We start from the raw sequence: 14,624 nt of genomic DNA on the forward strand, positions 1-14,624 counted from the left end.
CATCTCCCTGGCTTTTTATTAAACTCGAAGCCGGGCTGCCTGCACGGCGGGGGCTACGCGCCATCTGGCAACGTCATCCCTCCTGGTTACCTCACAACACACTGACCCTGTTTCACAAGCCTGAAACACAGAAAACCTGCAGATCCCAGGCAATTTGAAACAGCCCCTGACTCCGTGCTGCATACGGGTGTTCACTATTTGCAGGGCCATCGCACCGATGGTTGGCGGCACCGCACGGGACTCCGTCGGGTGGGATGCTGCACCGACGCAGAACGAAGCTGCGAGCCCCACGGGTACCTCACAGAAGCATTTCGGCTGGAAAAGACCTTTAAGATCATCGAGTCCAACCGTAAACCTAACGCTGCCAAGTGCCACTAAAGCCCATCCCTAAATGCCACGTCTACACGTCTTTTAAACACCTCCCACCAGCCAGGAGCACCCGGGTCCTGCGGCACGCGGCTTCCTCCATCGATCCCAGTCACAGTTCTCACTTACACGTGTTTTCATATTATCCCAGCTCGGCATAATGCTCCTCGTATTGTCATGTGGCAACGTAATTATTTGGAAAACATGGAAAAGCTGTGCTGTAGGAAGCTCAGCGCACTCACTTGTTTCTTGTTCTCTAAATTCCAAAATTACTTTAAAAAAAGGAAAAAAAAAAACCAAAAAAACTTTTCAAGTTGGCAAATTTAGGAAGTTTCCTTCTAGTTCTGAGCTAGCAGAGCATTAGCTAAAAACTGGAAGCCTGAATTTATTTTGCATAACGATTGAAGACTACTGGGCAGGGGACAGGGATTTTTGGGAAAAAAAAATTATTTTTCCCTTTTTACGATCTGCTCTAATCACTAGATAAAACTAAAAAGTGCGTATGTGTTGGGGGGGACAGGGACACGGCTTTTAACGCTGATTTTCTTCTCCCCGATGCAGATGGGATGCGCGCCTCCTTACAACTCCAGGAAAAAGCCAAACGCCCCCGGAAACGCCGGCTCTGTCTGCACACTGGGGGTGGGTGAGGGGATTTCAAAGCCCTGCCTATCGGAAGGGAAAGGTATCGAGCACCACAAATTAAATAGAAGCCGAAGGGAAGGAAACAGGTGGCTGAGTGAACCGGCTACTGCCCCTTCACCTCCGTGCCCTTGCTTTGAATCCAGCTCTAAGCAGAATTATTAAATTCCTACTGACGGGATGGTGCCTACACCACCGGGGTTTGAGCGTTGTGGCCGAGCTCCTGCCCGCAATAAGAAATCCCGTCCCGGGGAAGGGAAAGTGGAGATCTTTGTCATCTTAATTTAGAGCTGACTGCGGCTCCAGGCCACTCCGCACGCTCGGAAATCTCCTGGCGCTGCTGTCCGCGTGAGAGCTGTAACACGGTCACCCTGGATTGAATTAGCATCCAGGATGAAATATGTGCTCAATCCCTCCTCCCCCGCCGAGCCGGCTCCCTTCGGGGCACGGCGGAGGAGCCGGGGAGGACGGAGATGCAGCACCTGCTTGGACTTTGCCAACACCAACCTCCGGGCTCCGGCTCTCACAATTAACGTGCATTAAATTCACCTGCATTTTTCACAGGGGAAGGAAAATTACATTCAGGATTTTTTATTTTTTACATTTTATTTTAACGGTCTTCAATAAAATGCCTGGTTTTAATCACCAGAGCCGCTCTGCCGCCCTCGCTCGGCCCCCGTGCGCTTTCCACCCACCAGCCCTGCTCCGTATCCATCACGTACAAATAGCGTTTCCCAAACGCGGCCGCTGTGCACGCTAGGCACGCCGCAGGTGTCACGGATGACTTGTCTCCCTGCACTTTTTTATTTGCTTTGTAGGTAGGATATTGGCTACGAGGAACAAGACCCTGTCTTGCCTCCAGCATCACCACTCGCTTTGATAGCTTACGATGGCTTTAAAGGAAAGATGACCACACAGTCACTGGAGCAGATGCACAAGCAAACCAGAGGGGGAAAAAAAAAAGAATATATATATATATTTTTATTTTTTTCCCATCAAATTCTTAGCAAAACCCACGCTGCCAAAATTCATCCTCCCGCCTGCTTGCTGCGGCTCTTGACCCAGCCAGCAAGGCACCGCACCAGTCCGGTTTATAAAACTCTAAGCCTGCTGAAAAGTAGCTGTTTAGGACTAATAATTCTCTGTCAAACGCAACAGGTCGTTGAATACATCGGCAAGGTTTGCCAACTGGCGGCCAGGGGACTGTGGGGGTGGAAATCAGAGTCACCCCGTCACTGCCACTGAGCCGCTCCCCGTCTCGCTTGACTGGGTCACCTCACGTGCCCCCGCTCCTTCCCCCAGCCCTGAAAGGGCACCCAACAAAAGGCATTTCAGGGGAAATTAAGCCATGCAGAGGAAGTTTACCAACAGCTTTTTATTTCTGCAGTTGATGGGTTTGATTAAATCGTGCCAGAAGCCCCAGACCGAAGGCCACGGCACGCGGTGGCACCAAAAGGCAGAACCGAGCAGGGATGCGAGCGGCGCAACTGCACCCTCCAAAGACACCGCACTGATGGGTTTCAGGGTTCTGAAACCTGGATTTGCACTGTGGCACGCTGGGGATCGCCTTCTCAAGCCACGGAGAGGATGAACATGTGAAGAGAACATGTCCTTGCTCTTCTACGGCATTTTTTCAGTGAGAGGAGGCACATCTGGCCGCTGCTCCTGCGTGCTGTGCCATCCCCAGCTCGTGCCGTCGGGATTAACCAAAACCCCGAGCAGTGAGCTCTGCCTGCTCTCTGCTACGGCTGGCCAGTCAGGGGAACCCCCCCGGACCCCCAGGACCTGCCCCAGACCTTCCAGACCTGCAGAAGGCTCAGAGCCTGGGAACCGTGCAGGTCCATCCCAGGAGAGGTGGAGAGGATTCCTTCCACCGCATCCACGTCACGGCCACCACGGACAACGGGAATGGCAGAAACCCATCTCCCCGCACCAACCAGTACCACCAGCATCCCCAGACCACCTGCCAAGCTCTCACCCCAGCTCTGCCCCATGCCGACGGGTGCTGGCCAGTCTTTGACCTCTAGCTTTACTTCAGACCCCTCTTTCTCTCCTTCCCTCCTGCATTCCCTCTCCTTTCAATTGCCTTTCTAATTAGCTGAACTTCTTCTAATCAAATCTGCCCACAATCAGACAAAATCCACTGCGTGGCAATTGCTCCCTCTCCCCCACTGACTCCTCCAGCACCGCTTTCGCCCCGACCCCCTTCCCCAAAAGACCAAACGCAGGCTCAGGTATCAGTTCGAGAGCCACCACAGATGCACCGTCACGACAGCTCCGTAAGGATTTGATGCTTCGCATAAGGAGCAAAACATCTCCAGAGGACACAAAACCATTCCCTTATTTACTCGACGCCAGCAAACACGACTGGTGGAGCCGGGCTGATCCATCACGCGATGCGGCGGAGCCGAGCCGCATCGCGCTCCGCGCATCCCTGACCACGCAGCTCCCACTCCGAGGCCGCGGGCAGGGAGGGAAGCGGCTGAGCTCCGGCACGCCAAATCCTTCCTTTTCATCTCACGCAGATTGCTCTGCCCAACTGTACCCCTTTCAGGCTGCTGTACTTTGGTGATTCAAAATGAAAAAAAGCCTAAATAATTAAAATGTCATTCAAGCGCTAAGCCGATATGAGTCACTGTTACAAAAAATATCTTTAAAATTCTTTCAGGAGTGGGGGATAATTATATTCCTCCCTATCTATTGATTTTTCTCTACAATGCAGATGTCAGATTTTCCACGGTTTTTTTTTTCTTTTTCTTTTTTTTTTTTTTCTCCCTGGAGTGAGTGTCAAGGAGGAACAAAGCACTCTTTGAGACTTTTTCAGCCCAAAATTAATTCTGAAAAAAAAAAAAAAAATGGTACAGACAGGCCAATCGCATGGGAAGCCGAGAAAAAGCCTGGTGACTCAAGCTATGTCTGCAGAACCCCTATTGATACGGCTCTGGGGAGAAGGGCGGGGCACGGGGCATCCGCGTTATAAATTTAGAGTCAATTTAAAGACCTTCTCTCTGTGTCTTCACAGCACAAAAGATGGGTGAAAGAAGAAAAAAACCTCAATGAAGGGCAATGCTAAATTCTAGATGTACAGTTTTTCTCATAACACGAATACGAAGCGCTATCAGAAAATCCGAAACGATACCTCGCACTCGATGCACCCAGCCGCCCGCCGGCCTCGGCTACGCACCGGAAAAGCGGCTTCAGCATCTTTAGACAGCCAAGCATACACCAGCGCGTTCCGAAGACGAACCTGCTGTAATTTAAACTCCAAGTTCACAGAAGAGGAAGGACCTTTACAAAGTTAAAATTAAAAAAAAAAAATAAAATTGTTCAAGGACTCTGGGCCAGGGCGGTACGGGGCCAGCCAGCGCCGCTGCCCCTCACACCCGACCCCGGCACCCGACACGACGCCGTCAGACCACGGCGGAAATCCTGACGCGCTTTGAGTTCTCCTGCTGTTACGCAGCCATCCTGCCCGCCCACTCCAGCTACTCTGCTCCATTTGAAAGGATAAATCCTGAAAAATTTCTGGATTTTATTTCAGCCTCAGTGATGAGTATCCTGCCCAAACGCCGTATTCACGCGGGGAAAGATGCTCAATGGGTGCGACAGCAGCAGCAACACACAGCAGCACAATCCTTCTGCTGGACGTGCAAAATACCTCTGAACTCCACGATATCATTCTGGGACTTTTTTCCCCCCAATATACCTCGTCGTGGACACAACATTTAATTCCCAAGACCAGCAAGGGCTCCAGCTTTGTGAAAATTCAATACATTTTCTACAGTCCTTTGACGTCTCAAGGCTCACGCTATGGCTGCGGGCATTGTTCACATACTTTCGAATATCTGCATAGTTTATGAGGCCAAATCTTCAACCGCAGAGTGCCCTGGTGCAGGGCTCACCATGAACCACGCTGGCCGCGGGCCAGACCCACCCAGCGCAGCCCCGCTTCCCACCCGCAACGTCTGCTGGAGGGTTCAGTCCCAGCAGCGCAGGAAGGATGATGTGGATTGTGTGTGCTGTGCATGGACGCCTTCTTCCTTCCTTCCAGAAACCCCGCCCAGGGACGGAGTGACACGGGTAGCAGGCTTCTTGGAAACTTCTTTCTACAACCCTGACAGTAGCAAAGGAAAGGCTGAAGAGCTGTACCTGATGTTCACACACGCCTCTCACTGAACAAACAGCTGGTAATTCAAGTCTCTCCTGCTTCTTCCACGCAAAGAGAGAGAAATAATGGGCTAGAGGACTTGTTCCTCAGCCAGAGAATGACAACCTCACGCTCAGCAGCTGACACTGCTCTTCAAACAGCTTTGTTCCGTACCTCGCACATCATATCCAAGCCCAGTCAGCCCTGCTCAGGTCCAAGCCCGTGCCAAGATGATGGGACTTCCCCGTCATCTAGAAAACACTGATTCTGGTCCCATTTGCACGGGACAAGGCTCCAGATTCTCTGCAAGGTCACTGGAACAACTCATCTTCAAGCGAACAAACCCTACCTGTCCGCTACCCTCCCGCACGGGTAGGGATGGGCTTTGAGGACCGTGAGGCCACCGGGCAGATCCCACCCGCCAAAGCGGTGAACGTCCAGGTTCCGCCGTGACGGGCGCAGGTTGGTCCAGCGCAAAAGCTAAACTGGAGCCACCACAAAACGCGACTGCAAAGCTGGAAAACAACTTTCTGAGAGAGAAGTCACTGGCGTCGATTTTTGGGTTGCATTACTTGTTGCTGGTTTTTCCCCCGGCTACCAGCAAGCCCCTCTGAGAAGCCACCATGACTGCACCAGCATCCGATTGACTTTGAAGACGGGCTGCAAGGAGTGGGTGAAAGGGATTTTGAAAAGTACTTGGCATTAGCAGCTCCCTGCCTTTTACAGCCACCGAAGGAACAACAAGTCCTCCTGCCAAGGGCGACTGCTAGACAAATGGAGAGAGATCAGAGGCACAAAGGAGGTTGCCAAGGAGTCAAGTGTGGGATCCCTGCAGAGAGGAGGAGGGCTGCAGCTGGGACGGCAAAGGTCAGAACATTGCAGACATCATTTTCCAAAAATTCCCATGAAGCCCCGGCGCGGGAGCCGGGAGCCTGGCCCCGCCGCGCTGGCCGATGAATAATGAGAAAGCCATAAAAGAAAGCTCCCTTTCTTCCCTCCTACCCACGCTAATGTAATAAAACAAATTAGAATAATTATTCTCAATTTCAGAGCCATAATGCCCAGGATCAGGGCACGCTTGTCACCGAAATGACAACTACATCCGTTTGATTCTTCTCCTTCTTCTTTTATATATTTACAGAGATCGCCCAAATTCCGACTTTTCTTTCATTACATCTAATGCAATTTTACTACAGGCATCCAGATTCTGTTTGCTTCAAAGTCTTCATTATTTTTGCCAGAAAGTTCATCTCCCTTATTAGCTAATCACATCCCCACCCTTCCCGGTAACCTTTAAAATGCCACCCACGTTATGACACTTCGAACAGAATCCAGCAAAAAACAAACCAAGGAAAATGAAGAGTTTAACATGAACCGCTCGCTTCTAAAAGAATTCGCTGCAGTGGGTTAAAAGAAAGATTTTTTTTTTTTCCTACTAGCAAAAAAAATTAAAAATAATTTAAGAAGAGATTAAATACCTCATGATATACAAATAATCTGGAAATAATTGATCCTTTCTCTGTGAAAACACATCTCTATGGGAAAGATGGACAACATTTACGAGGAAACAATGATGAGAATTTAGTGGAAGAATTTATTGCTAATTATTATAAATCTTTTTGCACTATTTCTTTCCCAAGCCTACCACTTTAAATGATCTTTTTTTTTTCCCTGAAAAAAGGGAAACATATCTTTTGTGTAGACTTGAAACGGCAGAGGATTTAAATTTTTTTCTAAGTCTCTGCCTGCCAAAAAAATGCTCCGGGACTCCTCAGTTCTGCAGCAGCTTTTTCCTGGGATGTACTTGAAGAGCTTGGAGAGGCAGAGCTCAGACCTGGGGGGATGCAGTCTGTAGTTACATTCGGAAAGAGGAAAAAAAAAAAAAAATTAGAAATTTCACAAAAACTTGACAACTTGAAAGATGCACCTGAGGTTCCCTAGGTTCCTCCCGTGGCCCTCAGGACACCCACACGACGTACCCTGCGGAAGGAGGGGTGGGTGAACGGCTCCGGAGAAACATGAGGATAAGGGGGAGGAAAACGTGGTGGTGACGCTTCCGTGGGTGTCCCTGTCCCCAGCTCCTGCATGTCCCCAGCTCCTGCGTGTCCCCAGCTCCTGCGTGTCCCCAGCTCCTGCGTGTCCCCAGCCTGGGGAGGAGGAGCAGCCCCCGCCACAGTTTTAAGGGCATGGCACCAGGAAGACGTCAAGGACATCACACAGGAGATTATTATAATATTAAAATATAAAAATACATCTGCATTATAAATATCATTTCTATATTCCTCCCTAGCACATTAAAGTATTTAACTCCTGGGGCAAGCGCGAGGCTTTGGCCTCAGCTGCCCGCACGCAGCCCGGGCGGCGGAGCCCGCGGGGCACGGCCCCATCTGCGCGCAGACCCCGCCGAGCGCTCCCAGCCCCAGCACCTGCACAGCCAGCGACGGATTGGCAGCTTTAAATCTGAATTTCCTTGCTTTGGGCACTTTTAAATTAAAGTGGTAATGCACTTTAAATCCCGTTTCCCTGCTTTTTCACTACACTCTTCAATCCTTTCCTCCAGAAACTAATCAAGATGTCTCAGACTCACTTACGCTCTGCTCCAGCCACCTTCCCCGGTAACTCGTTCCATATGTCTGCGATCCCTCGCAAGACACAACTCCACCTTAATTCCCTCTTTACTTCCAGTTTCCCACCGTGCTGTTACACCCCCAGCGCTGGAACCCCCCCACCTCCTCGTCGCATCTCCAGCCATGATGATTATTGTACAGAACATCCCATCGTCAAGCTGGCAAACATCACCCACCCGGTCCTTCACCTAGCACACGCATCCCAGCAGCCTGCTCCCTGCGAACGGGGCTTTGCAAACCCATCCCGACGCAAAATCAAGGGCTTACTGGCAACCCTGAGAAATGAGCACCTCTACTAATAGTCCAAAGAAATTGTGTTGCACGCGTACAGCCTCGCTTCTATATATTCGCAGAATCACAGAACGGTTTGGGTGGGAAGGGACCTTCAAAGCCCACCCAGTCCAACCCCCCTGCCAGGAGCAGGGACATCTCCAACCAGATCAGGTTGCTCACAGCCCCGGCCAACCTGGCCTGGAATGTTCCCAGGGATGGGGCATCCACCATCCTTCACCAGCTCCAGCTGGAAGAGGCAATACCACGCCAAGCACTAGACCTGAACTCATCACACACCCTGTCTGCTTCACTGACAGAAAGATGGGCTGATGGAAGGGAGCAGCCCGACATTTAACTGCCTCTTGTCAAAAAAAATTCCTCTGGTGTGAGACTGGAGGAACTGTGTAGCAAACAGAGACAACTCTTTGGAATAATCAGTGAGGACATCAAAGTCACATCTACCGTCAAAAGCATAAGCCTCTGCAAGCCAAGGTGCAGCTCGATGTATGCCAAGATGCAGCCTGAGCTGCTCCGCAGTATGGCACAGCATCACACCGCAGGCCGGCCGGGGCTGTCAAAGCTCACGCAATGCGGGAAAACCCCGCAGCACAGGGATCCGGAGTCGCCCCGGACGCCCAGCACTGCCATCCCACGAGGATGAGACTTGTCCAGGGTTCTTTCCAAAACCCAGTTAAATCACGTCCCAGCACGTCCGCCCCTTCACACGTGGTTTCTCAGTTACCAAGTTTTATCAGCGTTACTATAGTCACCACACAGGGGGTGACAAAAATCAAATTCTCACATTTCTGAGCAAGTATGCATGCGATGTTTCTTAGACAGCAACTAATGAAGAAACAGAAACTGCATTTTACGGTTTACGTACGCAATCACTAACCACTTCCAGGGTCCACAGAGCTACTGCAAAGTTTCAGCAACGTGATGCTGGCAATTCCTCAGCTCACAGCCACTCCCCAGCACAACGGGGCAGGGATCGGGATTCCCCCCACGCAGGGTTTTGCCTGCAGCAGGTGATTCCACAGAATACACGAGCTCTACAACGTTGTCATCTACTTTCAAGTCTTTTGCAATAAAAGAATGGGAGTTGTATTTGCCGAAGGGGGTGTTAGTGCTGCGTGTGATCATAGCCCTGGTAATTAAACCAGAAGCTCCCCCAGAGCTTGGCCCAGGCAGCACCAGTGAGATTTGGCTTTGAAAAGCCACAAGATGCAGGGGAGATGCTGCTCCACCAAACCAGGGAAGCACAGCTACTTCTCCAACAAGTCCCATTACTGAGGATCAGGCAATTATAAAAATTTGCAGTTTGGGTAAGGAGAGAGGAACCGAGACCCCTCCAGCATCCCCAGCCTGTGGCGCGCAGCTCGGAGAAGAGGTCGACCCAAACTGGGGAGCTGGGCTAGCAGCACACAGACAGCCCCACCGTCCTCAAACCCATCAAACGCACCGCATCCAGCAACAGCTCTACGGGGAATGGAGCAGCTGGGAAACAAACTCGGTCTGCTGAAAAATATATATGCTTGAGAGAGGGCCGAGGCTCTGAGAGGGCAGCGCCGTGGCTCCGATGCCTCCCCGGGTAGCTGCAGATGTCAAAACACCTCGTTACCACCAGGCAACGCCGCCGAGCAAAGCACCTCACCGACAGCGTGGGCCGCTCCCGTCGGCAGGTCACCGCGCTCGGTTAGCGCCGCGCGGGCTGAGCGCGCACCTCTGCTGCCCCACCTCTTGATTCTCACGGCAACGCAAAACAACGCCTTGCATCTTCCCAGCGTCCAGAAATCGGAGCGATGGAGAGTCGCAAGCAAGACGACAGAGGCATCAAGTCCCCAGCACTGCTGAGGCAAATCAGCCCCGCAAACGTCTGCTCGCATCACGGATTTCCTAACGAGCCGCTCGCTCGCACCACGGCACTGCTATGCTGTTGCCTTCGCGTGTTCTGAGAAGCATCCGTCTTTACACCCTGCGCTAACGGATTATGAGGAACATCAAACATATCAATTGAATCACGTAATTAGGCCTTTTCCGAAGGCAGCAATATTTGAGATTAGCCCAGCGCTTGCTGCCAATCAAACCCCAGAGGCAGAGCCTGCCTGTGCTCCTCCCTCCCGCGAGCACGCAGCCGGGATTGTTTCCCTTCCCATTTGCTGCGTCTCCCCTAAGAAAGCCCAGCCGGCCCTCAGGTGAGGCATGCGCAATAAAGCAAGATCCGGATGTGATTTTGGGGGGCGGGATTAGCAGAAAACAGCAAAGTTCCCTCACAGCCGTTGCTGGGAGCCATGGTATTCCAAGAGACCGAAGCTTGTCCACCCAAGGTGCGCGTCAAACCGCACGGGGCACTGCTCACCTAACATCCAGCACGAGGTGAGCAAAGCCAGGCTGACCCGAGGGAACGACGTCTGCCTGGAGGACAGCACTTTACAAGGAAAGCCCTACCCCAGCCAGCTAGCAGAGTCTCCGCAGAACCGTGCGGGAAAGTCAAACTTTCATCCTGCGTAAGATACAACCATTGTGAATCCCACCCCTGGGAAAAGCTTCCTCCAGCCCGCGTTGGTGCGCCTGTTCCAGCTCCTGCCCACATCAGGGAAGAAATCAAAGATGGCCCGGGAGCAGGTGCTCCCGCGCTGCAGGAGGACACTTCGGTTTCACGCATTAAATTCGCTTCCTGGTGCCTGCAAGCGTCATTACCCCAGCCAAGAAGGAAACGTACACGTGTTCGGGCCCCAGAACATTAAAGATCCCATCAATCACCGATTTCCACGTGCTGGTATAGATCCCCCTTTAATGGCCTTTCCACGTTTTCCTCTCCCGTGCCTGTTACTTACATATCAGTAACCCAGACAGACAAGGGACGCGAGGGGCGGCGTCTCTTCTGCCGAGAGCTCTCCCCGAAATAAGGGGAGAGTTATTGCTCCTCAGACAAAACCGAGAAGCAGCACAGAGAGAACAGTAACGAAGATGTTCGGTGAGCACGGTTTCCTTTATATCCAGCCTGTCCCCTAATTCAGAATATATATTACAAATCGGCAGGAACACAGCAAAGCACAGCATCAGACTCCCATGGCAAAAGGAAAGCAGAACACAAATATGGTGATCATTTAACTTTTTAAGAAAACCAGCTGCACGGTCTGTTGATTTTTCTGTGACTGGCATCGCGACTGAGAAGCGGCATTTCAGAAGCAGAGGGGCATCGAGAGCACAGGAGTCAGCCTCCATCCATCCATCGCAGACAAAGGGGCTACGCTGGCATTTTCACCAAACGTCATCAGTGATAAATGGCCCAAATAACACATTCACAATGAAATCCCTGAAAACCCAAAAAAAAAAAAAAGAAAAAAACCACCCAAAAAAACCCCCACCCCAAAACAAAACAAACACCCCACCCACAACCAAAGCCCTCCCAGGTCTGCAGTGAAAGCGCAGTCTAACCTGCATTTAGGGCAACTTATATCCTGGACTCCACCAGTTCCAAGGATTGACAGGTCACCTCACGGGGTCCAGTCCAGCGTGGCAGGGAACACTCAGCTCCTCTCGAATCACCGCAGAGGGGGACTGGAACCCCTCGGGACACCCACCCAGGTCCCCGTGACTGTCACCAAAGGCCAGCCAGCGCTACGCTACCACGCTCACAAACCTGTAACACCTCAGACCCTTGCTGCCCTCAAAAACAACGCAGAAACCACGTGGGCCAGGCAGTCAAGTGCTTATCACTCTGCGCTTAAAGGAGAGGACAGGAAATTTAATTTGTAACAAAGTGTGGATGGATATTTCTGGCAGGTTAGCAGCTTTCAGCTCTGTTCCCCAAACAGTCGCTTAAAATACTTGAAAACTACTGCAAAACCCATGTCTCAATACTGGCTGGTGTCTTAAGCGCTGCTTTAAACTTGTGGAAACCCTTTGTCAGGTGGAGAGCAGCTGCCCATACCCATCCCGCGGCCCGGGGACGCGCGGCTCCAAGCCAGCTCGAGAGTCGGTGTGACTGGGACCTTCTCCAGCCAGCTCTGAGTGACCTCCGTTCAACCACCTCAACGCGATGTCCAAAGGAGAAAGGGGAAAACAAAGAACAGCAGATACCTTCTCACAAAAGTTTAACACCGAAACCAAGAGTGGGTTTTGAAGTACCACTTGCACGACACGTACGAAAAAGCAAAGTTTTCTGCTCCTTCAAGCCGAATTGGCTGACCCGCTGTGGGCTGGGAAGCCGCCTTGTGATGTCACAAGCGGACAGCACAGGTTCTCCAAGAGTACCTTCTGCGATAACACACTCTGCACTAATAAAGTTGTCTTCAAAAGAGGTGAAACTAAGGTTAACACAAAAAAGCATCTTTCATTTATTTTATAAGAGCAGGAGTATAACTAAGAGCTTATTGAGCTTGATTAGATTCAAGCGCTTTAAGAGCTGGGGTGAGAGGAGGATTTCAGAGCAAACGGACACAGGAACGTCCCATCCGTCTGCAGTCTCTTCCTACAGCGATGATCCTTAGCTTAAAGTTCTGGGATATTTTGAAAAGTTGAAAATGTGGACCCACGACAGGGTAATGCCCCTGCCACACCTTTATTTTAACAAAGATCTGTCAGCTCCTGATGGATTCCTTTACAAGCTACTTGGGAATTTCCACTGGCACTGGGACAGTAACGCAGCAATTGTTCTCTCTGACAACACGGAGCAGAGAATGACATTTCACTACAGCACACACAAAGGAAAAATAACTCGGGGGAAAGCTGCTGGTTCCTGGGAATTACCCACCGGATTCCCAACAACCTTATCAAAAGCCACAGCGCCCGAGTCTCAGACTTCACTTTTATTCCTTTCCAAGAGCCAATCGCAAGAGCAGCACCAACATATCAACACAGATATTCTTACTCCCATGTTTGTCCTCCTTAAAATAAACACCAATAACGTTGAAAGATCCTGCGAAGCATTTCCTGCTACGCGCTCCTTCCTTGTAACCAGAAAAATTCCTAAAGCAGAGGATTCCAATGTGCTGGACCTGGGGCAGGCTTCCCGCTAGGATGAGACACTCCTTTTGCTGTCACCTCAAAAAAAAGCAGAAGTGTGACGTCACACTCACCGCGCCAAGCATGATCCTGAAAATCAGCCAGCGAAAGCCCCAGATGACGATGCGGGAAGGAGGGGTGTGCTGGGGCAGGCGGGAGAGGGTCCAGAGCGGGCAGAGGAATATCCCCAGGAACCCCGTTTCCAGGAGCTGCGACTCCCACCCTGTGCCAACATGAGAAAGGAAAAAGAAAATAGTTATTGTACAAGTCCTAGAAGTTATCCTTTCATAAATTTTAAATATCCAGGAAGGAGGGGAGAAAAAAAAAAAACAAAACAAAACCAACTAATGTTTTTAAATTTAACTTGGATACCAACTCTGCCTAACAGACATCGCACACACCGGGAATTCGGATGCTTTAAGCCACAGCGTGAACGATGGGCATCTACATTTGGTGCACTGGGTTGTGCTGTTCCTCTCCGAGAGCGCGCACCAACACCTTTGCTGTTCACATAGTTATTTTCTGCAGTGGGAAGTAAGAGAAAAAATATGAACTTTTATGAAGCAATCACGGACTGACCAAGCCATCACCCGCAGTCGCACCGGCTTTACCGGATTTGTACCAAAACGGGGCACTCTGTCCTCAAAAGACAACGATCAAAATCACATCAAGTCTTACACATCGTCAACGTTAACGTGCAACCAGAAGCTTTGACTCTTTAATCACAAAGAAAAATAATCATGAAAAAAGTCCAAACGGCCCATCAAGCCAGTTTTGCACACTGCTGGATTTGGGAAAACTCCTCTGGATTGCACGCCAGCAGAGCTGAGAGCAAAGCCCAGCCCCGCAGCCACGCAGAGAGCCTGCTCCCTGCAATATCGCACGCTTTGGGGAAGGCAGGCTACGACCTAGCTCATGGAAAACTGCGGTTTGCATTTTTTTGTTCCAGCACAGCATGGAGTATAAATATTGAAACGATGATTCTGGAAGAGCCAGAACGCAGCAGTTCCGTTTTGACAGGTAAAGCCCAACCTCCGCTATGGTTTTACATAACAATATACTGATGCCAACACTAAATTACTCACAACTTTATCCTTCCTCTAGTTACGTACACTTATTTTCAAATATTTCCATGTGATACAACTGCACTTTGAAACCATTTTGGAAAAAAAAAAATAAAAAAATGCACTCTAGCAAGGACAATTCCTAGAAACTCGGCAGCCTCGTTGGAGCCATCCGAGATGCTGGTATTCCCGTCTACGTAAAGCAAACCAGACCGTGCCCGTGGGTCACTCGTAGCCATGTTCCTTCCCAAGAGTCCCCCGGACACGTTACTGGTTTTCCATCAGCAGCGACGCAGTTTGGTCGGTAACACCCACCTTCCCGCAGCCCGGACAGGCAGGGAAACACCAACCAAAGGCAGGAACTTCTTCCAGCTCCGGTCTGAGACACCTGATTGCTCACCAGGTCAAGATTTTTAAAACTCACGATTTGATGTTGTCACATAAGCAAAAACTACATTGAATTTGCCTCAAAATATCTGAAGTAGCAGTCACGCAATC

At 50.6% G+C, this 14,624-nt stretch overlaps 1 protein-coding gene across 1 annotated transcript in view; it reads right to left on the minus strand.

Annotated features, from left to right (window-relative positions):
* LMF1 (lipase maturation factor 1) overlaps nucleotides 1–14,624 on the minus strand; it is a 184,867-nt gene that overhangs the window by 118,219 nt on the left and 52,024 nt on the right. The window contains exon 4 of the mRNA XM_086760184.1: nucleotides 13,137–13,285. Coding sequence (XP_086616310.1) covers nucleotides 13,137–13,285 — 149 coding nt within the window. The remainder of the gene's footprint in view (nucleotides 1–13,136; nucleotides 13,286–14,624) is intronic.

Source organism: Chlamydotis macqueenii, chromosome 15, assembly GCF_036417535.1.
Source record: "Chlamydotis macqueenii isolate bChlMac1 chromosome 15, bChlMac1.mat, whole genome shotgun sequence".
Taxonomy (NCBI): Eukaryota; Metazoa; Chordata; class Aves; order Otidiformes; family Otididae; genus Chlamydotis; species Chlamydotis macqueenii.